This window comes from Lissotriton vulgaris, chromosome 1_1 (genome assembly GCF_964263255.1).
Source record: "Lissotriton vulgaris chromosome 1_1, aLisVul1.2, whole genome shotgun sequence".
Lineage (NCBI taxonomy): Eukaryota > Metazoa > Chordata > Amphibia > Caudata > Salamandridae > Lissotriton > Lissotriton vulgaris.
The window spans coordinates 1,087,466,757-1,087,491,437 of NC_141685.1; the positions used below are offsets into that span (position 1 = coordinate 1,087,466,757).

The following is a 24,681-nucleotide window of genomic DNA, read 5'->3' on the forward strand; positions in this document are numbered from 1 at the left end:
GGGAGTCACCCATCTTAACTATCATGTTAACTTTTGCTTTAGAAGGTCTGTCCACAGGAGCTATTGATCATCAAGTAATGAGTGTAGTGAGGAAGACTTGGATAGAGAGTAATCAAGATTGCTGGTAAGTAACTAGGGCATTATTCAGTGGTCGTTATTTTTATTTTGTAAACAATTACATCTGATAGAAACTTATAGCTGCAAATTCCTTAACTTTTAATTTCCCAGGTGTCAGTGTGGATCCAGAAACTTTGGTGTTTGAATAGGAGTCATGTGCAAAGAATTGAAGAACAATTGGAGTAAGATTTATATATTCCCAAAAGAACAGTGATGTAGTCAAAATTCAGAAGAAAAATAATTGTTTTAACCAAATGGCACTACCATATTGGCAATGCACTTGGGTGATATTGCAGTGGAATTCAAATAAGCCTCCTTCCAGAACAATCAAATGTAGAAAGTGAAAAAGGACTAACTTCCACAAGGTTTTCTCTATGTAGTACAAAGGTGTCATCAGACCCCACACGAAAGCTGAGATATTGTTTGTTTATTAATTCAAAGATGCTAATGATTTAAAATTAAGATGTAGGAGAAGCTAATTTCCCTTTTGGACCAAGAGCGTATTTCATTGTGTGTTGACCGCTGTATAGCCATATGAATTTCAGAAGGCATAGTTTTCCTATGATGTTTGGGATATGTTTTTAGAAATGGTTGCCCATGCTTTTTTGGCTTAACGCATTTGCCTCCTTTTCTTTCTTCCAGGTGCGCAGCATGATCCAGCAAAGAAAGTAACAACTGTAGGAAGGTACCTCCTGACTATGGTTGCCCCCAACTTTTTGCCCTGTGTTTTAGCTGGTTTTTGACATAGTCGACCTGGGATCCTGCCAATCAGGACCCCAGGCCTACTGCTCTCTCTTTAAAATGGATTCCATGTACCCTAGGTACATTTCCAATTGGTACTGGGCCACCCTATCAGACCCTGTAACTCAGGGCATGGGTGTACCCAGGGCTGCCAGGGGCTGCAGCATGTATTATGCCACCCCTGGCTGGCCTCCTAAATTTGACACAACTGGCTGCATGACAGCTGGGGCAAAGTCGTGTAATCACCCTTTGCTGTAGGTGTAGTATACCTATACCTAACCCTAAAATGGACACACAGATTCCTATCAGTCACTCCTATGGCAGGCCTTAACAATCCTGAAGGCAGAGTGCTTGGAATCGTGTGAGATGGTGCTCTGGCATGAGCTGAGCCTGTCTGCAGCTTGCGGAATCAAGTCCTAATAGCTGTTCCATGATATCGCATACCATATACTCTTAAGTGCATTATAATCCTCGCGGTTAAATGCTATCTTTGGTATTGCTTTATCAAAACATGTCGAGTAAGGTGTCATACGAATTGGAATACTAACCCCTCGCCAATTCTGGCGACGGGGTTAGCATTCCACCCTTCTAGAGGGACACGACATGTATGTAACTGTGAACCCCGGTTAAAGTTAACTGAAGCCTCAGCTCCACAAAATGGATGCTGCCACCACAGACACGAGTCTGACCCCCTGCAGCTGGGAGTCCTTCCAGCGAGGGGAGCCTGGACAAAGGGTTTCCTGTCAGGGGCGGTGCTAGCACCGTCCCAGACATGGTTTTGTGTATCCTGGGTAGGCAGGGCTTTACAGGAAGGTGACTGCTGAGTGGCACCCCGGTGCTCACTACGCATAGGCCGGTCTGAACCAGTTCCAGGGGCACACCAGCCCCTGGCCTGGGGAAGTCCGGCATGGCTGAGGGGTGTAACCACCCCCCACCTAGTCCCACCCATAGGCAGGACCTAGTCACCGGGTCAGCCCCCTTTTTTAGTATAAAGATGGGAGCGGGCCCCCTGTTAAAATTAGATCATCTTTGGAATCAAGATACCACTTTCTTCGAAAGGACTTCACGATTTCTTCTTCAAGATTCTCCCTTGTGGCTAAGGAGTAGTCACCCTGCATCCGCAGGCACCATCCTAAAGAACACTGCGGTCTGCTGCAAGTCCTTCATCACGAATCCGACGACCCAGCTCGACGAGACCCGGCTTCCCTGGCACCTCTGACCTCTACTCACCTCTACAGCCCAGCTGAGAACCGTGAGTGCGACGAGACCTCAAGGGACCGACGATCGCCAAGACTGCACGACATCTTTACTGCAAGCCCACCGTGTCCTCCACTGGTGAGTGCTTTGGGGTCCGAGAAGCCCCGACCCTGCGCAGCTCCAGCACCCAAGATCAGCCCCCCTGCATCTCCACGATCTGCGTGGGGCCCTTCTGCTGTTTGCTGTGCACCGCGTTGTTTGGCTACTAGCCGGCTGGCTTGTGGCCCTCTGAACGACGCCCAACGACTTCACGACTGCTGGTCTGGTTGCTCCAGGCTGGCCTTTGCTTCCTTCTTCAAGAGAGGCACCCCGGACCCTCCTGGTCCACTCCAGACGCCATTTTAGGTCCACCGCGTGGGCTTGAATTTGCCAAGGCTTTGTTGCCCAATCCTGGGTCCAGCGACGCCGACAGCTTCTATCTTCGTGGGACAGCTCGATCCTCCATCCTGGTCGCCGACAACGCCTCCTGGTCCGTGAGATCTTCGAGTCAAGCGTCACCCACTCACCTAGTCGAGGTGGCTACCATCCGGTGCCCTCCTGGTGCCCACTGACTACTGGCTAGTAGTCTCGAACTTGGTCCCCTCTGCTTTCAGGTGTCATCTATCTTCAAGATCCAGGCTTGGATCCGACTGAACTTTCTTCACTGGTCACCGGCCAGCATCTTTTCTTCCGGCTCCTGGTCCGTCTACGAGGATTCCCGACGTCTTTTCAGACCTATGCAGCTGCAGCCCCTGGGCTAGGTAACTTCGGCATTTCGGTGCCCCAGCATAGCCTCACTATCCAAGGGTCAGAATCTACTTTCGTTTTCTCCCTACCAGGTCGGGTTCGCCCGAGAACACTAACTTTCTAATTCCTAGCTACCATAGACTTTTGTCCCGCATCTCGCGTGAGAGTGCACACACTGCACCCGAGTCCCCTAGGCCTCCTAGACATAATCTAACGATTCCCTAGTCAAGTCCTAGCGATTCCAAAAGCTATTAGTACTGTACTTACCTGCTAGGAATTTCGCATTCCACTTTCAGAGTATATGGTTTTCCGTGCCCCTCGGGCATTTGTATATACTGTGCTAACTTAAGTATTTTTGTAAGAGTTTTGGTTTGTGCTTAGTACCCTGTCCTCATAAAGAGTACAGGGCTGTTGTGATCTTTAAATAAATAACTGTTTATTTTCATAACACTTGTGTGGTGTCCTTTCACTTGGTATTCAAGGGGTATATGTGTGGTAAACAGCTGGCTTAACGCGCCCTCTCGAGTCTTTAGCCTTAGACTGCTCGTATCCACGCTACTAGGATAGCTGGTCTATAAGGTTGACTTACAACCAATCATCAATAAGGGTTGCTGGACTGATACATAGTGTTCACTAGAATAGTGAGCACTGCATATCAGGCCACCTTCTCACATTGGTGAGCAGCGGTTGGGATTTGAGCTTGCTGTTGTTTTACCACAAGTATCCTAAGAATATCTTGTTGAAAGATCACATAAGTACTGTTAGGTACATATAACTAAAGCTTAGAATACTCTGAGTTCTACTGAACCAGCTGTTGTAGCTCCTCAAGGCCTAGCACACCTTGGCTGCAACTCTTAGCAAGGGATCAGTAGGTAAACACATAGTGTAGGTAGGTGCATCACTTACACCACACTAGAATCAGCATGTCAGACAAAGGAGGAAACTCTGAGTATCCCCTTGTGTCAGTGGACCCTCCACAGGTCCTTACTTCAAAATATGCTGCTCTTAGCTTCCATGAGATGAGACAAGTGTGTACTCTCAGGAAACTAAAACAGGGGTCTAACCCCACCACTTCCTTTCTGATTGGTCTCTTAGAGGCTTATGATGCCAGTAGGGCTGGTAACCCAGACCCTTCTAATCCAGATGGAAGTTTGCCCTCCTTACAGGGTCCCTTTGATATCCATCCCCTCCTTGAGGCAGATGTTGCTGAGGATGAGGATGAGTTATCAGGGGATGAGGCAGATAAGGGACAGGTAGAAGTCAGCAGACTAAGCAGGTCCAACTTAAGCAGACATGAGCTTGGTACTGGGGAACTCCTGGGCCCACTCTCAGGTCAGCTTAACATTGGGAATGGACGAGTTAGGTCTCTATCAAGAGGCTCTAGCAGATCCTTTCGAACCAATGGCTCTCTCAACTCTTCTCACAGAGGAATGTCTTCCCCTAAGAGGAGAGTGTATGAAGCTGAAGAAAGGGCAGTCAAACTGAGGATTGAAAGGGAAGAACTTGCCCTGGCCAAAGAGAGACTTGCCCTTGCTAGAGAGCAAGAATTATGTGGGCTAGTTCCCACTGGTGGCAGCAATAAACCTAGCAATAGGGAAAGGAGTTTTGATACAAAGCACCTGAATAAGATAGTGCCCCCCTTTAAAGAAGGGGATGACATCCACAAATGGATTACTGCTTTGGAGAGAGCCTGCACTGTGCAGGGTGTTCCCCAAAGTAAGTGGGCAGCTATCTTGTGGCTCTCCTTTGATGGTAAAGGTAGAGATAAGCTCCTCACCACAAGGGTGGAGGATGCTAACAATTACCAAGTCTTGAAAAATGTACTGGTTGATGGGTTTGGTTTAACCACTGAACAATACAGGATGCTGTTCAGAGACACCCAGAAAACTCAGTCTCAAGATTGGACTGACTTTGTTGATTGTGCCACTAAGGCTTTTGAAGGCTGGCTACTGGGTAGTAAGGTTACTGATTTTAAAGGATTGTATAATCTAATTATGAGGGAGCAAATCTTAAATAATTGTCAGAACCAGTTATTACATCAGCACCTGGTAGACTCTGAGTTGACCTCTCCACAGGAATTGGGTAAGAGGGCAGACAAATGGGTCAGAACCAGGGTTAGGCCTAAAAACCAGGGTGGTGACCAGAAAAAGGAATCAACCAAGCCTCAAGAGAAGGGTGGGGATAAATCCAAAGAGAAGACTTCCCAAGGGCCCCAAAACTCCAACAAGGGTGGTGGGTCCCAGAACACTCCTTCAGAACAGAAGAAACCTTATTGCCATACCTGTAAACAGGTGGGCCATTACAAAAGTGATGCCAGTTGCCCTAAAAATGGTAATAAGGGAAATATACCCCCAGGTAATACTCCTAAACCTCCTGTTACCACTAGTGGTAATCCCCCAGGTGGTGGGAGTGCCCCCAAGAATGTGGTGGGCATTACTTTGGGCAATCAGGAGGACTATGGCCTAGCCAGGTTCCCTGACCACACTCTTGTCTGTGAGACTGGCATGGGGTTTGCCAACTTCACTACTGGACCCCACATTTTGGGAAAGTATAGACAAGAAGTTTTAGTGAATGGTCAGAAAGTTGAGGCATTCAGAGACACAGGGGCCAGCCTCACCATGGTGAGTGACCATCTGGTCCCCTCTGCTCAACTGACCCCTGGTTTTACTTATCAGGTGACAGACATTCATGGAGTGAAGAGAAGGCATCCCATGGCAGTAGTCAAGCTCAGTTGGGGTAATGTCACAGGGCCCATGAGAGTGGCAGTGACAGATAACCTACCTGTAGATTGCTTACTGGGGAATGACCTGGAACTCTCAGCATGGGCTGAGGTGGAGCAAGAAACTCACTCCAGAATGATAGGCCTATCCAGACAGGTTAGTGGGGCAGTAATAGCTACAGCCCCCGTCCAAGCACCATTCCTCCCTGAAAAGGTTGGAAGGGCAGTGGTAGCCACTGCCCAGGCTCAGACAGACTTTCCAGAACAGGATAGGAGGGCTGTGACAGTCACAGCCCAAACACAAACTGAGTGCCCTCCTGAAAAGGTTGGCAAGGTTGAAATGGTCTCAGCCTCTACTCAAACAGATAGTGAGGTTGTGAAGCCTGAAACAATGGCTCACTCCACTCAAACAGAGAGCATTGAGGAGGAAGAAGAGTCTTCCCCCTCCCAGACACTAGGTGAGAGCCAGCCTCCTCAGGGAACTGACTCTACCCCTGTTGAAGGAACTGCCCCAGAGGTAGTCAGGCCTAGCCTGGCAGAGCCCCTGATGGCAGTGGACCCTTCCCAGGTGGGACCCAGTCTGGAGCAGGTAACCTGCACCTCTCTACCCTGCCTCAGTCAGCCCAGGGCTGAAGAGATCAGGGAGGCCAGTGGTGGACCCAAAAGGGCCCCCTGTCCAAAAGAACCCCTTAATCAGCAGATTAGGATCACTGAAGCTGGTAAACCTAGCCAAGTGAAAATAGAACAGACTCCTGAGGGATCCCCCTTAAAAGTAGTTAGGGAACTCCCACAGCTGGACACTGTTGGGCACAGCCAAACATGGGCCCTAAAAACCCCAGACCTGACCTGTCCCTCCAGTAAGCCAAACAGAGGGACTCAGCCTCCAGCTTTAGGTAGCCAGAGGCTGACCCTGAGAGCTCAGTGCATCTCAGCTAAAGAAAGAAAGGCACACATGATGAATGGTGATTGGAGGAAGTTGAGCCCAAAGGTAGAGGAGCCTCACTTCAGTACTCCATCCCAGCATCAGCCTTTTACTTTCCCAAGACACACCAGAGACAGAGATTCCCTATGGTGGAGACCCTCAGATACCCTTAGGGTGAGGGGTTGCCTAGTGGACCATGACACAGGGGGAAACCAAGCCAGAGCTGGTCCTTCCTTATATGGCCACTTAGGTAATAGAGGCTTACCTGGACAAGGATAGCCTTATCTCCTTTCGTTTGGGGGGGGGTTGTGTAGGAAGGTACCTCCTGACTATGGTTGCCCCCAACTTTTTGCCCTGTGTTTTAGCTGGTTTTTGACATAGTCGACCTGGGATCCTGCCAATCAGGACCCCAGGCCTACTGCTCTCTCTTTAAAATGGATTCCATGTACCCTAGGTACATTTCCAATTGGTACTGGGCCACCCTATCAGACCCTGTAACTCAGGGCATGGGTGTACCCAGGGCTGCCAGGGGCTGCAGCATGTATTATGCCACCCCTGGCTGGCCTCCTAAATTTGACACAACTGGCTGCATGACAGCTGGGGCAAAGTCGTGTAATCACCCTTTGCTGTAGGTGTAGTATACCTATACCTAACCCTAAAATGGACACACAGATTCCTATCAGTCACTCCTATGGCAGGCCTTAACAATCCTGAAGGCAGAGTGCTTGGAATCGTGTGAGATGGTGCTCTGGCATGAGCTGAGCCTGTCTGCAGCTTGCGGAATCAAGTCCTAATAGCTGTTCCATGATATCGCATACCATATACTCTTAAGTGCATTATAATCCTCGCGGTTAAATGCTATCTTTGGTATTGCTTTATCAAAACATGTCGAGTAAGGTGTCATACGAATTGGAATACTAACCCCTCGCCAATTCTGGCGACGGGGTTAGCATTCCACCCTTCTAGAGGGACACGACATGTATGTAACTGTGAACCCCGGTTAAAGTTAACTGAAGCCTCAGCTCCACAAAATGGATGCTGCCACCACAGACACGAGTCTGACCCCCTGCAGCTGGGAGTCCTTCCAGCGAGGGGAGCCTGGACAAAGGGTTTCCTGTCAGGGGCGGTGCTAGCACCGTCCCAGACATGGTTTTGTGTATCCTGGGTAGGCAGGGCTTTACAGGAAGGTGACTGCTGAGTGGCACCCCGGTGCTCACTACGCATAGGCCGGTCTGAACCAGTTCCAGGGGCACACCAGCCCCTGGCCTGGGGAAGTCCGGCATGGCTGAGGGGTGTAACCACCCCCCACCTAGTCCCACCCATAGGCAGGACCTAGTCACCGGGTCAGCCCCCTTTTTTAGTATAAAGATGGGAGCGGGCCCCCTGTTAAAATTAGATCATCTTTGGAATCAAGATACCACTTTCTTCGAAAGGACTTCACGATTTCTTCTTCAAGATTCTCCCTTGTGGCTAAGGAGTAGTCACCCTGCATCCGCAGGCACCATCCTAAAGAACACTGCGGTCTGCTGCAAGTCCTTCATCACGAATCCGACGACCCAGCTCGACGAGACCCGGCTTCCCTGGCACCTCTGACCTCTACTCACCTCTACAGCCCAGCTGAGAACCGTGAGTGCGACGAGACCTCAAGGGACCGACGATCGCCAAGACTGCACGACATCTTTACTGCAAGCCCACCGTGTCCTCCACTGGTGAGTGCTTTGGGGTCCGAGAAGCCCCGACCCTGCGCAGCTCCAGCACCCAAGATCAGCCCCCCTGCATCTCCACGATCTGCGTGGGGCCCTTCTGCTGTTTGCTGTGCACCGCGTTGTTTGGCTACTAGCCGGCTGGCTTGTGGCCCTCTGAACGACGCCCAACGACTTCACGACTGCTGGTCTGGTTGCTCCAGGCTGGCCTTTGCTTCCTTCTTCAAGAGAGGCACCCCGGACCCTCCTGGTCCACTCCAGACGCCATTTTAGGTCCACCGCGTGGGCTTGAATTTGCCAAGGCTTTGTTGCCCAATCCTGGGTCCAGCGACGCCGACAGCTTCTATCTTCGTGGGACAGCTCGATCCTCCATCCTGGTCGCCGACAACGCCTCCTGGTCCGTGAGATCTTCGAGTCAAGCGTCACCCACTCACCTAGTCGAGGTGGCTACCATCCGGTGCCCTCCTGGTGCCCACTGACTACTGGCTAGTAGTCTCGAACTTGGTCCCCTCTGCTTTCAGGTGTCATCTATCTTCAAGATCCAGGCTTGGATCCGACTGAACTTTCTTCACTGGTCACCGGCCAGCATCTTTTCTTCCGGCTCCTGGTCCGTCTACGAGGATTCCCGACGTCTTTTCAGACCTATGCAGCTGCAGCCCCTGGGCTAGGTAACTTCGGCATTTCGGTGCCCCAGCATAGCCTCACTATCCAAGGGTCAGAATCTACTTTCGTTTTCTCCCTACCAGGTCGGGTTCGCCCGAGAACACTAACTTTCTAATTCCTAGCTACCATAGACTTTTGTCCCGCATCTCGCGTGAGAGTGCACACACTGCACCCGAGTCCCCTAGGCCTCCTAGACATAATCTAACGATTCCCTAGTCAAGTCCTAGCGATTCCAAAAGCTATTAGTACTGTACTTACCTGCTAGGAATTTCGCATTCCACTTTCAGAGTATATGGTTTTCCGTGCCCCTCGGGCATTTGTATATACTGTGCTAACTTAAGTATTTTTGTAAGAGTTTTGGTTTGTGCTTAGTACCCTGTCCTCATAAAGAGTACAGGGCTGTTGTGATCTTTAAATAAATAACTGTTTATTTTCATAACACTTGTGTGGTGTCCTTTCACTTGGTATTCAAGGGGTATATGTGTGGTAAACAGCTGGCTTAACGCGCCCTCTCGAGTCTTTAGCCTTAGACTGCTCGTATCCACGCTACTAGGATAGCTGGTCTATAAGGTTGACTTACAACCAATCATCAATAAGGGTTGCTGGACTGATACATAGTGTTCACTAGAATAGTGAGCACTGCATATCAGGCCACCTTCTCACAACAACTCTCCCACGATATGAAAGAAAATGGAGACTTCCGGCTGACTCAGTGGCTGAGATAACTGTGAAACCTCACTCCCTGAATCCACTAGTAGCAGAAACTCCCTCCCCAACACCTTCAGAGAGATCGTTTCTGCATGGGCCTTCATCTCCTCCCCAAGGCCCACTCCTGGTAACCAATCAGATGGGATCCAGTTTAGGCAACTATTTAAACCAGGGTCCGAGTGGATCCATCGTCTGGTCTACGGACGCTCCACAGTCAGATCCGTCCCTCTCATGGGCCAATTCTCAGCTTCAGACAGTTGTGACAGGATCGGCGACATGGACAAATGCCAACCTCTACCCAGCCCAGTGGCCCAGTTCTGTCCTTCTACCGGGGGCAACTGGGCATGCAGTGTGGGCCACCACCTACCCTGCATCTACAAACCCTTTCCTGTCATGGGCATCAGCTCCCCCAATGCTGGGATCGAATGTGCCTGTGTTTTGGTCCCCACAGCCTGCACCAGCAGTTTGGTCAGCTCCATCTCTAGTTGTAGATGTGGGTGCAAGCATTCCATTCGCTAGTCTCTCCCTGAACCACCCGACAGCTGGCACAGTGCAGAGGGTAGACCTGCCACAAGCCATGGTAAGACCTTCCGGATCTTTTTCCCCGCCTTATTCATACAGAGCTCACCAGGCCACCTTCAATGATGCTTCTGCCAATCCCATGCAGGGGCCAGATGTGCCGCTAGGAAGCATTGATCAGTTTCTTGGCCCCAGCGATGCTACCCATCTGGGGACGCCCTCTATGCTGCCTGCGCAACTAAAGCCTGCAATTATCCAAACCCAAGGTTAGTTTATATGTCCATCTCTCCTTTACTCATCCTAAATCTCCTCCTACTGCTATGATCTCCAAATAAACACTTTCTAGAGTCTTCCCTCTTCTATCCCTCCACTATCCTTTCCAATCCAACTAACAAACTGACATGTCCTTTGCTCAAAATTAGTTTCATATTTCCCTATACTAATTCACAACTAATACTTTTGGGGTTCCAGAGTAGCGTGTTACTCACCGAAAAGCGCTTTTGAGACCTCGTCGGGGGTAGTAAGCGCTATATAAAGGCGATTACAATTACAATAATAGTTTATTCCTGTTTTATCGCAATACAGTGTGTTGAAGACATTCCATATGTTTGCAGATTCCCACCATCTCACCCTCCTAGGAAGTGAGCACAAAAAACTGTTTTAAAGTGTACTGACTAGCACCTCCTAAACTGAGAGAGACCGGCAAATGTAAAAATATGGAGTTTTCCTGATATGCTGGCACCTTCGACATGCCCTGCATTGCATGCTCCCATTGTAGTAGCTGGGATGTGCTTATGTGCCAAGATACCATCTGCCCAACCTGCAATTTTAGGCTGGGTTCGGGCCTGGCAAAAGCAGCCCAATCTAGTGTCTCATCTTTTATGCTCACACGAGGCCCTCCAATTCTGGCTGCTATGATCAACGCGCGCTCACTCAAGAAACACCATCAAGATGTTTTTGACCTCCTTGTGGATAAACAGGTGGATCTTCTGTTTATTACAGAGGCATGGCTAGATGATTCCTCTGATCCAATTGTCCCGCTGGCCATTCCTTTGGTTATATGATCTCTAGAGCGTATCACCCATAGGGAAAGGGGCGTGAGGTGGCCATTATATACAAGGATAAGTGGGACCTTCATGGGGGTGAGGTGAGTTCATGGGGGGAATGCGAAGCCTTAGATTTCAGCATTCGCATCTTGGCACATATTACTTTGGGGGGCTCCCTGATCTATAGGCCTCCTGGACCAGCTGGGGCCTTTCTCAAAGCCTGAGCCAATGCTATTGTCCCCCAGGCTCTTCACTTTTCCCACTACATTATCTTCAATGATTTTAACATCCACCTTGATCAGACGGATACTAGGGACTCACGTGATTTTCTTGATATACTACATCTGGCCCAGCTCTCTCAGTGGATTAACCTCCCAAAACACCAAGGGGGCCACATCCTTAATCCAATTTACTCTAATTTTCCCATGTTGGTGAATGATCCCTTCCCGGTACCCTGGTCTGACCACCTCTTGATCTATTTCTCTTGGGTGGTGGCTAACCCTGAAATCAGGCTCTCCATCGGACCCCTGCACAGCCAAATTGTTGGCTGCAAGCTGCAGATACCATCAACTTTGAAATCAATAGCATCATTATTATGTCCCTTTAGGAGGCCCGTGTCCCGAAAGTCTGGAAGCAGGCTAAGATTCTTCCCTTACTAAAGAAGCCATCTCTTGATCCTCTTAGCTCAGGGAATTACCGTCCCATCTCCCTTTTGCCTAGTGTGACTAAAGTGTGTACAAAGGTGGTGACTAAACAACTCACAGAGTTCATCGAAAGCTCTGGTGGAAATCTCGGAATCCACCCGGGAGTTTCTGAACACCGGCGGGAGGGAAGCATTGATTCTGCTTGACCTGTCTGCAGCGTTCGACACGGCTCCACACTTACTGTTGCTCACCCGACTTGCAGAGATTGGTGTTTCCGGAACTGCCTGGGGTTCGCTAATTACGTCCTTTCTGGAGGGGCGGGTGCAACAGGTCTGGCTGCCACCGTCTTCTTCATCTCCTCAGATAGTGCCACAGGTGTCCCACAGGGGTCTTCCCTTAGCCCCCTTCTTTTTAACATGTATGTATGTATGTATGTATGTATGTATGTATGTATGTATAGGCATTTATATAGCGCACTACTTACCCGGAGGGTCCCAAGGCGCTTCGACCGCTGCGAAACCCTTCCTGGCTTCCCTGAGAGATGGTCCCTTAATGGGTATCTCCAGGGTGAGACCAGGCATCCCCGGCGGTCTGGTGGGGCCGTTAGTGAAGATGAGGCAAGCTAATGCCCAGAGTTGCCGAGTGTGATCGCTGATCAGAGTGGGCACCGAGGCGAGAGAATTATCGAGTCCGCTGACCCTGGTCCAGAAACCTGCCGCGCCGGGAATCGAACCCTGGTCCGGGCCGTCCTCTACGTTACCCCACTGGTCCAATTAGCAGAGGACTTGGAGCAAAATTGATTGCTTACGCCAACGACACTCAGCTCCTAGTTACATGAGAAAAACCGATGAATCCATCTCCTCCGCAAAAAATTGTTTGACCTCGGTATTTAATTGGCTGGCCGCTGCGGGAATGAGCGCCGTCGCTAAATGCGGTCTCACCTGGAAGTGCTTCTTCGAGTTTTCGAGCACTAGACCGCTGACCTGTCAGCGGTTTGTGCTCCGGATACCGGAAGCCAACATACACACGGTCAGAGCACCCGGGTGGGACATGACCCCCTCCCAAGATTGCTCCCTCTCTACATGTAGGTGGCAGGGCGAGGCTTGCATGGGTACCATGCGTGGAAAGCAAGCACGAACAGGGGAGCGTGGCGTACAGGTGACAAGGGTTCCCAGGAACGCTCTTCAGGCCCATACCCCTTCCAGTACACTAAGTAATAGAGCCGCCCCCTGGTCCTATGGGAATCAAGTATGGCCCTCACCTCATACTCCTCGTGATTGTCCCTGGGGATAGGGGATGGAGGGCCGGTGATACAGGTTTCTGGTTGGGCAAGATGTAGGAGGGAGACATGGAACACCGGGTGTATACTCATTTGCTGGGGTAACGTTAGTCTCATTGCCACCCGGTTGATGACCTTCTCGATGGAGAAAGGGCCTACATATCGTAGCAGCAATTCTTTAGGTCCGTGCACGTTGAGGTTTTTTATCGATACCCATACCTCAGCCCCTACCCTGTACTTTTTGTCTGTGAGCATCGGCGTAGTTTATGGTGTTCCTTGGCGAGCTTGAACTGGCAGGACAATGTTTTTTCCCATGGCTCTGACCGTGGGTGTCGCCCTTGTAGACAGAAGAAAGGTGACATACCTGTGGACGCATGTTTGCTGATGTTGTATGCGTATTCTACCATCCAGAGCGCTTCTGACCATTCTTGTTCTATGGACAACAGTAAGCAACAAAGGTATTGTTCCATGGTTTGGTTTGTTCGTTCCGCCTGTCCGTCCGTTTGTGGGTGATACGCCGTGGAAAGACGGGTTTCCATGCCCATGTTTTTGCATATCTCACCCCAGAAACTGCATACGAGTTTGGCGCCCCTGTCCGTGATCAGCACGGAGGGTATGCCATGCAACCAGATTACAATGTGCTCGAAGATCGAGGCCAAGTCGAGTGCTGACAGTAGTTTTTTCAAGGGAACAAAGAAGCTCATGTACACTTCTCACACTTAGAGTGCCATTCTCGCATACACTTTTCCATGTTTACTAAAATGTATTTGAATACAGGGCCTTCGGTTGAGTTTTTTGCGGCATCATAACCCTCTTCCTTCTCTTTTCAGATTTTTGGTAGCACATTCCTGTTCTTCATCCATGATCAAAGAGATCATTTTTTACTCGCATTCAGCAGCTCTGCTTCGATCATTTTTATGCCTTGAATTTTTCCTAAGTTCAGTATGTTCCGAGCTTGCTTTTTCCACCTCTGTAAGATCCCAGGAGACTCCACCAAGTCATTGACTTATGTGCGGTAGGAAAAGCATGTTTAAAAATCCAGGATAACGTTCATACTGGTTCCAAAGACTCAACAACCTCGTCTGTAGCAACTTAAATGGTTCTGTTATTCTGGCTCACTAAGCGTAAAGATCATATGTATTTTGCCCAAACTTGGGAAAAAAGTTTCCCACAATAAGGGTTATTGGGACCAGTTATGTGCTAAACATTTTTGCAGTCACAAACATTACGAATTGGAGTTTGCAACCGCAAAAATGTTTTTCCATGTGTATTAAAAAGGTTTTAAGAGTGGTTAAATTTTTACAGACTCTTAAAATTGGCTTAGAAAGCCACAGCAGATTAATGTTTGGAAGGAGCAAGCCTATTCTCAAAATGTAAGGGATCCCCTTTGTGTATGTTTAAAAAAGTTGAGGGGGAGTAGGAAGTGGACCAGGGTACTACTTTTGACTCTCAAGGAAACTACCCATTTCCTTTAAGGAAAATGGGCTGCTTTAAAAAAAAAACGCTTTAAGTAAAGGCAATCACAGACAGGGTGGTCTGCTCACCCTTGCTGGCTACCATCCTTGTGATAGCCACCTAGCGGAGCGAGTCGCAGTTTGTAATCTACCTTATGACTATTGGATTGCGAACACGCCTGATTCAGAATTTTGAGAACCGACCCACTGTTGCATAGGTTTTTTTTAAAAAACCCACACTAGTCGCAACAATACTGGTCACACCTTGGAACTAGTTTTTGCGACCAGTGTATTAGTACAACTGGCTCTTTAGGGCTGGTGTTTTAATAATTGTGATTTCCCTCATAATCACTTCCTCCGTGACTTCAGCAGCAGAGTTTGGTGATGCCAGTTTAGGTTATTTGATCAAGTTATGCCTAGTAGTGGTTGTAAACGTGGCTTAGAAGGGCTTGTAAATGTAAGTATATTTCTCTACTTTTAGAATAATACAAAATCACTTTTATAGGTCTCCCTATTTGTGGGATCTAAGATCAAACTTAATACAGAAAAACATGTCTTTCTCCTAAAAAATGTATCCCTTTCTGAACCTCTCCTTTTTTGCTTTATTAAATTCTAACTAACATTTAAAAAACATCTCCTAAAAACAACTGGACTGTTATGTACCTATTATAAGTCTCCCATTTTTAATAGAAAAAGTAAAATAAGGCACCATACAAGCACAAAACTGTGAGTGAACTCCAAGGGCCCTATTACGAGTCTGGCGGTCCGAGGACCGCCAGACTTGTGGTGGCGCAGCAGTGGCGGATCCAGCCATCACCAGCCTGACTGCCTGATTATGAGTTGGGCAATCGGACCACCATGGGGCCACTGGCTCCTCCAGGGACTCACCATTCCCGGGCGTTGGAGCAGCGGTCAGAGGCCGTAATATGTTTGGCGGTCCCGCCAAGCAGAGTACCAATTTGCTCTGTGCCAGGATTTTCATGGGGGTGGGAACCCTGGGGGAGAGGAAACAAAATAGACCCTACAAGGCCGCACTGTGACTCAACCACATGTGCATGTAAATGTTGTAAATGTTTTTGTACTTGTATAGCGCACAGCTACCCGCAGTGGGTTTCCCGGCGCTTGTACGAATACCGCAAGGGAACCCTTCCGGGCTTTTCCTGTGAAGTGTCCACTCCTGGGCACCCCCATGGTGCAGACCAGGCATCCCTTGCGTTGTGGGGGCCATTGTGGAGACTAAGCAAGCTATTGCCCAGAGTTGCAGCGTGGGACCCATGATCAGAATAGGCACTGAGGCGAGAATATCTGGTATGGGGAATTAATGAGCCTGAGACCCGCCGGGGCAGGAATCGAACCCTGGTCCCTGGCCAGAGCTCTGCTTCGAGGTCTGCCTGCTCTAACCATTGAGCCACACTTCTCCACAGGGGGGGCATGATATATGCCCCCCTGTGTGCATGCCATAGGTTCCTGCACAACATGGACTTTCGAGACCATGCTGTGCAGGAACCTTGTAGTGTGGTCCCATTCTGGTGCCTTTCTCATGGCACTGATGCCTTTAAAAGAGGCACCGCCATGGGACTGCCACACCGCCTGCTTGCCACCCTACTTGTAAGTAGTAATCTGGGGGGTGGGGCGACCTTCAGTGTGGCGTTGCATGGTGGTTTGCACCACTGCGCCACCGCTCCGCTGAACAATCGCATTCAACCCCTAAGTCTTTTAGCAGAAAACTTGATTATAGCTTCATAATATACTAATGTCCCATAAACACCTTCCTTACCACAAGGAAATTGTCCTACTTCTTTTTCGACCTAGGAATTCTAAATCCCAAACTAAATCCAGGGGTTGAGCTCAATCAGAGAGCCATCTAAACCTTGCAAAAGAAGTAGATCTCCAAAGAGAGAGTGGAACCTGTTAAGGTCCCAAGATGGCCTAAGACCTTGCAAGACTGATAGGGATCACACTCCTCCCAGAAGATGCTGCTACACAAGTTCAAATCCAGATTGGATGCAATATTGTCTTCTCTCTTTGGACTCAGTGAATTTAAGAGTGTCTCTTACTGGTGGCTTCCCTACTAATGAAAATGCTGTGGGCAGATTTGCTTCCATGCTTCTCATCACTACTATGGCTCATCAGGCTCAAAGGTGTCAAGCTTTGGCCAAAAATGTAGGTCAGCTGAGAATCCCTGAGTGTTCCTGAGATGCTGCTGTCCAGTCTTCCACAGTCTCCAGTCCCTTCCCCATCTGAAAAGTATGATTCTATGACTCAGGCTAGGAGTTATCTTATGCTCTTCTGATTGAGTACCATGGGTTTTAGCAGTTGTAATATGGCATAGTTGTCTATGTGACCCCAATGAAACCTGCTCCTGAACCGAAAACTTGACAAAAAGTCAGTCTTCCTGCTATCCCTCCTTAATAACTGATTTCCTGTGTGAGTAGGCATTATGGGAAACGGGTACCCAAAATAAAACTCTTATCACTTCAAAAGAATTTTGAAATCTCTGTGCTTGGCCTCCTTTCTGCATGCATGAGCACCAGCCTATGGTTTATGCATCACCAACTGCTGACCTCAGTTCCCCTGCCTCTTACACAGAATGCAGGGATTAGTGCCAGGTTTTGAGTTACCAAAAATAAAACTTGAATCACTTAAAAAAATGAAATCTTTGTGCTCGGCCTCCCTCTGCGTGAATGAGCACTGGTGTATTGTTTATGCATCATTAACTGATGACCACAGTTACATCTGTCTCCTATACAGAAAGCAGGGATTTGTGCCAGGTTTTGAGTTGCCAAACACAGAATCCAATGACTATCCTCCCCCTCCCCCAGTCCCTAACTCAAAAGTAGACTGTGGAATACACGGGTTATCAGACAGAGAGAAAAATAGTGTTCTCTGATACTGGTGATATCACAGGTATTGCCAGTGGAATAGCTAGACTTTACCCACCTGTGGCGGTCCCTGCATTTGCCGCCCTGCGACAGACGCAGGTAAGGGGGGGTGGTGGCGAACCCTGCATTTGCTGCCTCACAATGGCCATAAAACTTGTGCCTACCCGCCCCCTCACCTCCCCTTTTGTACGCCATTGGATGTCGCTATCATGCAGTGGATAACTTCACTTATCCAGTATTATGGGTATCTTTCATAGATTCACATGCCTGAATCATTCCCCGTCGTCTGGGTGGGAGTCCCCGGTACATAATAACAGTAATGTCATATAGACATATACATACTAATAGGCCAGAGGCCTCACATTAGTAACCTATCCAAGTCCTTTTGTAAAAAGGACCAAACTTTGGCCAGAAGCCAATCAGCTACTACCACCCTCTAGAACCTTCCTGGAAGGAGCCCTAGTCCCTCAGATTTTCTACCGCACGTCGTGCTAAGGGAGTCTCTACTGAGCTCTGCTCAGCTTTCTGGTATTTCTAAATTAATTCCATATTATTCTCTTCAATATTACTCTTGTGGAGGAGTGCTAGAGTCGACTATGTCTACCACTCCTAAAAAAGGGCTCTTTAGACCCTGTGCCTCGTGTAGTAAGCTGAGACTGCATGTAGATGACAAACATGAAGACTACCACTACTGTCTCTACCTGAACATTCTGCCAAGGATTGTAAGGTTTGCTGCACTTTCTCTGTCAAGACTTTAAAAGACAGAGGGGAACGCCTGCTTCTGTGGCTTCAGAGACTAAGGACAAGGATCAAACAGTCTCTTCAGGTGAGAGCGAGTGTTCCTTCAGGAGCTCACACTCCTCTGCCAAAAGGCAAAGACAGACATCTCCAGGTCCGTCTAATATGCCACCTCAAAAGAAGACGCCAAAATCTTGAGAGGGTCGTCCAAAAGCCATGGCAGTTAAGACTTCTCTTCAGGAAGCCACCTTCAAGAAGCCTGTGCTGGTGTCTTCTGTCATGCCTGTGACAGCTTCGACAGTAACCATCTCTACGTCGACAGCTTCAGCCTTCACCACCTTGTCGACAACTACCTCAGCATCGTCGTCGACGGGTAGGTCTATTACATCTATAATTCCTGTCAAAAAAGCGTCGCCGACGCCTCCGTCGACGACAGCTTCCACATCGACTAAGTCGAAGCCATCGTCGTCGATGAAGGTCCCATCGACGTCGATGACAACCTCGTCGACGATGTCATCGTCGATGAAGCCATCGACAAAGCCATCGGCGTCGACGAAGCCATCGACGTCGACACCAGCGTCGACGAAGCCATCAATGACAGCTCCAGAGTCGACGCCGCCGTCGACGAAGAAACCATAGTCGACGACTCTACCGTCGACGACACCGTCGTCGACGAAGATGACAGATGTCCGCTGTGGCTGTCAGCATCCCACCGTTGATGACCACCCTGTCGACGGGCCCGTCGACGGAAGACTCTCGTAAGCTGAAGTATACTTATACACACTTCAGGATGTCAACGCGTATGCTGACACCAGAGGCTACGTCTCCTAGCAGAGTCCAGCCACTGCCACCGGTCCACTTACTGGAGGCTGAGAATTCTGATGATGGTGCCATGTTCCACACTGCAACAAGTCCATCACAGATCAATGTCAAGGTCCATGAGAGTTCGGATTGCGAAGACCTGGGTCAGGCAGAAGTGCCATATCAGGAGGAATATCTACCGCCTCCTCCTTCACAACCTACGGTGTGCCTCCCGGCGTCAATAGTCACGGACCTCCAGTTTCTCATAGCGGACTACAAGCAGTGGTTTCCGCCTACTCCGCCTCCTTCAGTAGTGCCACCACATCTTGTGACACCAGCTCCTCCTCCTTGCCCTAGACCACCACCGCTGGTCATTCGTCCGGATCCTGTGACTTTGCCTCCTCTACCGTCTTCTGATGAAGAAGAAGAGGAAGCAGCAGGAGAAGATGAAGAAGGTCAACAGGAGGAGGGAGAAATAGTGGATGATGAGTGGAATAACGATGTCATTACAGATCCGACATCCCCAGACCAGGCACAGGCGGATTCACCCCCAGAAGATATCGGGGGTTTCATAATGTTGTAGAGAGAGCAGCAGCAAGGTTCCAAATACAGATGACCATGCAACCTCAGGATTGCTTCCTATATGACTTTAAAGAGCCATTCAAGAAGGCGGTTCGGGGGGGAGGAGCTTCGCGGGCAACCAAGATGGCCGCGTAAGCTCGGAGCTCCGCGGACCCTCCGTCCCTCCGCAAATATCCTGTTGGAAATCCTGTTCCACGTTAGTGGATTCTACTTGGTGAATGGTCACGGACACAGGAGCAGCTTTCCGCGTCTGAATTGGTGGTTCCTAGACGAAACTACGTCGAGCTGAACTCCGTGCCAGGGATGCGCCATTGTCTCCTGGGAGGTTGCTGCCTTCACCAACGCTCCGCACGATTGGAATGCGAAGCGGTTGCTCGAGGTCCCTGCTGACGGAGTGCTTGTGGCTGCGGAGTTGCCTACTGTCGGCTTGGTGTGATTACTGACACTGCCTCGGCTCTGGTCGTGTGTCCCCTGCTCGGGCGGAGTAGCCCTTTGTTCTTCTGGGACCCAAGATGGCTGGCAGAGGGGACCCCGACAAGTCGTCGAACAGAGGTGTTCGCAGGACGACCCAAACGCAGCTAAACAAAGTTGACCGCTATGCCCAGCAGCGGACCTCACCCACTGTGGTGGCCTCATCTAAAGACCTTCATTGCGCGGGCTCGCCTGAAGGCTCTGAGCCTACCCTGAGCGACGTTATGGGGGCCATTGCGGGCATTCGCTCAGAAATGCAAAAACAACATGAGGTCCTGACTCACAAGGTGGACACTCTGGCTGTGGACCTTACTCTACTCTCGGACCTACAGACGGAGGTCCGGACCCTGAGACTGGCCAACGACCAATTTTCCAGAAGACTGGAGGACTTTGAAGGACGTGCCAGGCGGCAGAATGTCCGCATCATCGGTGTTCCGGAGGGAGCGGAGGAGGCGGCAGTGGACCTTTTTGTGGAGGACCTGGTGCAGGCGCATCTCGCACCTTCAGGCTTGAGCAACTTTTTCTCGGTAGAGCGGGCCCATCGGGTCCCGGGCGGCCCGCCGAAGTCGGGCGTGGCGACCAGGCCCATCATTGCCCGGCTCTTTAATTTTAGGGACCGGGACGTTATCCTTCAGGCGTCCAGACGGCATGGACCGCTCAAATACCAGAACTCTGAGATACACTTCTATCCGGATTTCACTAGGGCCGTGCAGAGGCAGCGCCAGAGTTTCGCAGGTGTGAAACGGCGCCTGAGAGAATTGGGCCTTAAATATTCGATGCTGTTCCCTGCCAAACTGCGGATCGAGTACGATAGCCGTGCTCTGTTCTTTGATATGCCGGAAAATGCAAGCGACTGGCTGGACACTTTGCCACAACGCCGAGAAGAACAGGACGAGCATTCCGGAGGCGCAACTGGTGGCTCCGACCTCTAGGACCTGTTCCTACTGTGCAGAACATGGCGGTTGGTGTTCCTGTAATCTGTGACTGACAATGCCAACGTTATTTCGAAGTTGATGACTCTCCTGTCGTTTACAAGGAGGGTGGCGGGAGGGGATTGTGGAGATTCCTTACTCCTCTGGGGACTTTCTGTAGGCTAGTTCATGGGGTGACAGGCACACTGCTGGTTGGGGGGGCTTTTTAGTCTGCTGCAGGGGTGCAGGGTGGGGGGTGGTTTTGGGATAGTTTGTTTGTTTGTTTCTTTCCCTTTCTTTCTATCTCTTAGGCAATGGGTTGTACACACTGTTCAGTTTCGATTGCTGTTGAGGATCGCTGGGGTTGGGTGGGGCTGGCAACACGATGATGGGGGGTAGGAAATTACGTGTACTCAGTTGGAATGTTAACGGGTTGAGTGATCGCATCAAGAGGGGGGTTGTGATTCAATTAATTAAACGCCACATGCCTGATGTTGTTCTCCTTCAAGAGACGCATCTGGTTGGTAATACGTGTAAGGGGCTTGACCGTAAGGGATACAAAATGGTTGCCCACTCGGGTTTCTCTTCGGGCACTCGAGGGGTGGGGGTTCTTGTTCGCGCATCTCTTCCCTTTGAGATTGAAGTCACTCTGATAGATGAGAGGGGGCGCTATGCCGCAGTCACGGGACGGTGGGAGGGGCGTGCTCTGACATTACTTTCAGTTTACGTTCCCCCGGGCCTGCAATCTAGCACTTTTCAAGACCATGGTGGCGCCATTTTGAATTTGCCTGTTGGTTTGCTGATATTGGGGGGTGATCTCAACTCGGTTTGCTCCGGCTCTTTGGATCGTCAACCGCCTAGAGACCTTCGGGGCTCCCAACTGTGGCTGCCCTCCTTTCTTGAGACCATGGGATTGGTGGATAGCTGGCGGCTGCTACATCCCACGCTCCGTCACTTCTCCTTTCATTCCGGCGCCCATGGCAGTCTATCCCGTATAGACTATGTTCTCACGTTGGCTGCGTGTGCGCCTGCTGTCTCTGAAGCCCGATTTTTGGCACGGGGCATTTCTGATCATTCCCCGCTGTGGGTCTCTTTTGACTTTGATATTGTTCTGTCAGATCGGCCGGTGGCTATTAACCCATGGTACTTCCGCAACCCCAGGACTCGCAATCTATTGGCCAAGGCCATCGACCTCTACTTTTCTGAGAATGAGGGTTCGGTTCGCTCGGCCGCGACTCTATGGGAGGCGTTTAAAACTGTTTTGAGGGGTGCGGCTTTCGCTCTTATAGCGGAGGCCCGTAGAGCCAGGGATGCCGACTTGGTGCATGTTGAGGAGGAAATCGCGGAGCTAGATTGTCAACTGGAGACAGACCCCGATCCCACTCTCCTGCACGACCTTTCCCTCAAACAGTCGGAATACCGGGATCTTGCCACGAACGCTGCCCTTACTATTGCTAAGGAACAGCAGGGTCGGATATACGACGTCGGCGACAAGGCTGGAAAGTTGCTTGCCTGGCTGGATAGGAGGGAGATGGCTAGCCGTGTCGTACCCGAGATTTTGGGGGATGACGGAGTTGTCGTCTCTGATCCTAGCGCCATTGCCGAGTCCTTTGCCGACTACTTCCGGGGAGTTTACACCTCTGTTTCGGACCAGTCTGAGATCGACTCGACAGAGCTTCTCTCGACAGTCGAGCTTCCCTGTCTTTCGGACGAGGAGCGTGACGTCTTGGACAGGGACATCTCGGTTGACCAAATCGCCCTTGCGATTCGCTCACTGCGATCGGGCAAGGCGTCGGGCCCTAATGGCATCCCGGTTGAGCTATATAAGATCAGCCCGGACGTGGTTTCCCCGCACCTGCGTAACATGTTTCTGGAAGTGCGGGACACCGGCATACTTCCCTTGGACCAGAGATTGGCCACCATTGTGGTCATCAAGGATGGGAAGCCGAGAGACTTGTGTCGGCCTATCTCTCTCCTCAATGCCGAGCCTAAGATCCTCGCCAAGCTACTCGCCAATCGTCTGATTGGGGTTATTGGCGATTTGGTGCATCCGGACCAGTCGGGCTTTATTCCTCATCGCAACACTGCCCTTAACCTGCGTAGACTCCACGGCGCCATGGCCAGGGCTCACACCCTGGAGTAGCCGGCGGTCCTTGCCTCCTTGAACGCCACAATGGCTTTCGATTCTCTCGAGTGGAGTTACCTCTGGGCGGTCTTGTCGAAGCTCGGTTTTGGCCCGGTGTTCATTGCCTGGGTAAAGCTCCTTTATGCTGACCCGCTGGCTAATGTTGCCGTCAATGGCCGCATTTCGGCGTCTTTTGCTCTCCTTAGAGGCACCAGACAGGGCTGCCCCTTGTCGTCTCTCTTGTTTGCGCTCGCTCTTGAGCCACTTGCGGCCATGATGCGCACTCACCCAGATCTGCATGGCATAAGCTGGGCTCCTGTCTTCGAGGACAGAATCTCGCTCTATGCTGACGACATTCTGCTCTACCTCACCTCCCCTTGCAAGTCACTCATCGTGGCATGCGATGTACTCAGACTTTTTGGCAGGTACTCTGGCCTCGTTATCAACTGGGCCAAGTCCTTCCTGTACGTGCTGAAGGGGGACACACCGCGCCTCCCTAGAGGCTGCAACATCCAGGTGGCCAGCCAGGGCTTTAAGTATTTGGGGATTTATATCTCTGGTAATGCGAGGGTGAGATATGACCACAACTTGCTTCCCCCTCTTCAGCGCCTCCGGCGTGATGTTGAGGGTTGGCGCAAGCTTCCACTCTCTTTACTTGGTCGTGCGGCATTATTTAAGATGATGTCCTTGCCCAGGTTTTTGTATGCCCTGCAGAACACTCAGGATCCGGTTCCCGCTCGCTACTTCCGTGAGATTGAGAGCCTTCAACGTGCCTTGCTCTGGGATGGCCATCCCCGCGTTGCCATCACGAAGCTCACGCTCCCCTGGTATGACGGGGGTATTGCACTGCCGGATGTACGCAGATACTACTGGGCCTCCCAGTTGGCGGCTATCAACCACGGTTTCTACGGCCCGGAAAACAACCCCGGCTACGCCATGGACAGGTGGCTCTTGGGTGGCGGCAACTGCTACAGGGCGCTGTACTCGAGGTCTCTGGACGGGCGGATGTCGGGTCCAACGAGAACCGCGGTCCACATCTGGCGTACGATCACTAAGGCGCAGGGTTGGCAGGGCAGGCTGACTAGATTCACCCCTCTGTACGACTCCGACATTCTGGGCAAGCTATGGCACACCAAGGGCTTTGATAAATGGGACCTCATAGGGATTTCCAGGGTGGACGATATGATCTCTAAGGGCGAGATTAAGACCTTCTCCCAGCTACAGGCTGAGTACCAGTTGGGCGGCACGGAGTCTTCCCGGTACGCCCAGCTGCGACACGCGCTGCTATCTGCTAAGCCGGCAGAGGGAGCGATCCCAGAGAGCTCCCCACTGGAGGACAGGGTGTTGGACGGCCATATGCCTGACAGTGCAATCTCACTGTCGTACAAGAAACTGATTAACGTTCGTACTGACCTCCTCCCCGGAGTGCGGGAGCAATGGGTGCGTGACGGCCTGGAGATCGATGATGATGATGATGATGAGCGCTGTGTCCTCCCCTAAGGAGGTCGCCATTTCCTCTCGTCTCTGACTGGTGCAGTTCAAGATCTTGCATAGAGTGTACGTGACTGGCCCCCGGCTTATACATATGGGCTACTCGACCGATGGGCTCTGTCGACGTGGCTGTGGCGCCTCTGCTACTTTTCTGCACATTCTCTGGGAATGCCCCGTCATAG

The 24,681-nt window shown here is 50.5% G+C and overlaps 1 protein-coding gene across 1 annotated transcript in view; it reads left to right on the top strand.

Annotated features, from left to right (window-relative positions):
* Nucleotides 1-24,681, top strand: part of ENTHD1 (ENTH domain containing 1) — a 1,212,238-nt gene that overhangs the window by 736,352 nt on the left and 451,205 nt on the right. The window contains exons 5-6 of the mRNA XM_086936470.1: nt 760-787; nt 9,512-10,341. Coding sequence (XP_086792596.1) covers nt 760-787; nt 9,512-10,341 — 858 coding nt within the window. The remainder of the gene's footprint in view (nt 1-759; nt 788-9,511; nt 10,342-24,681) is intronic.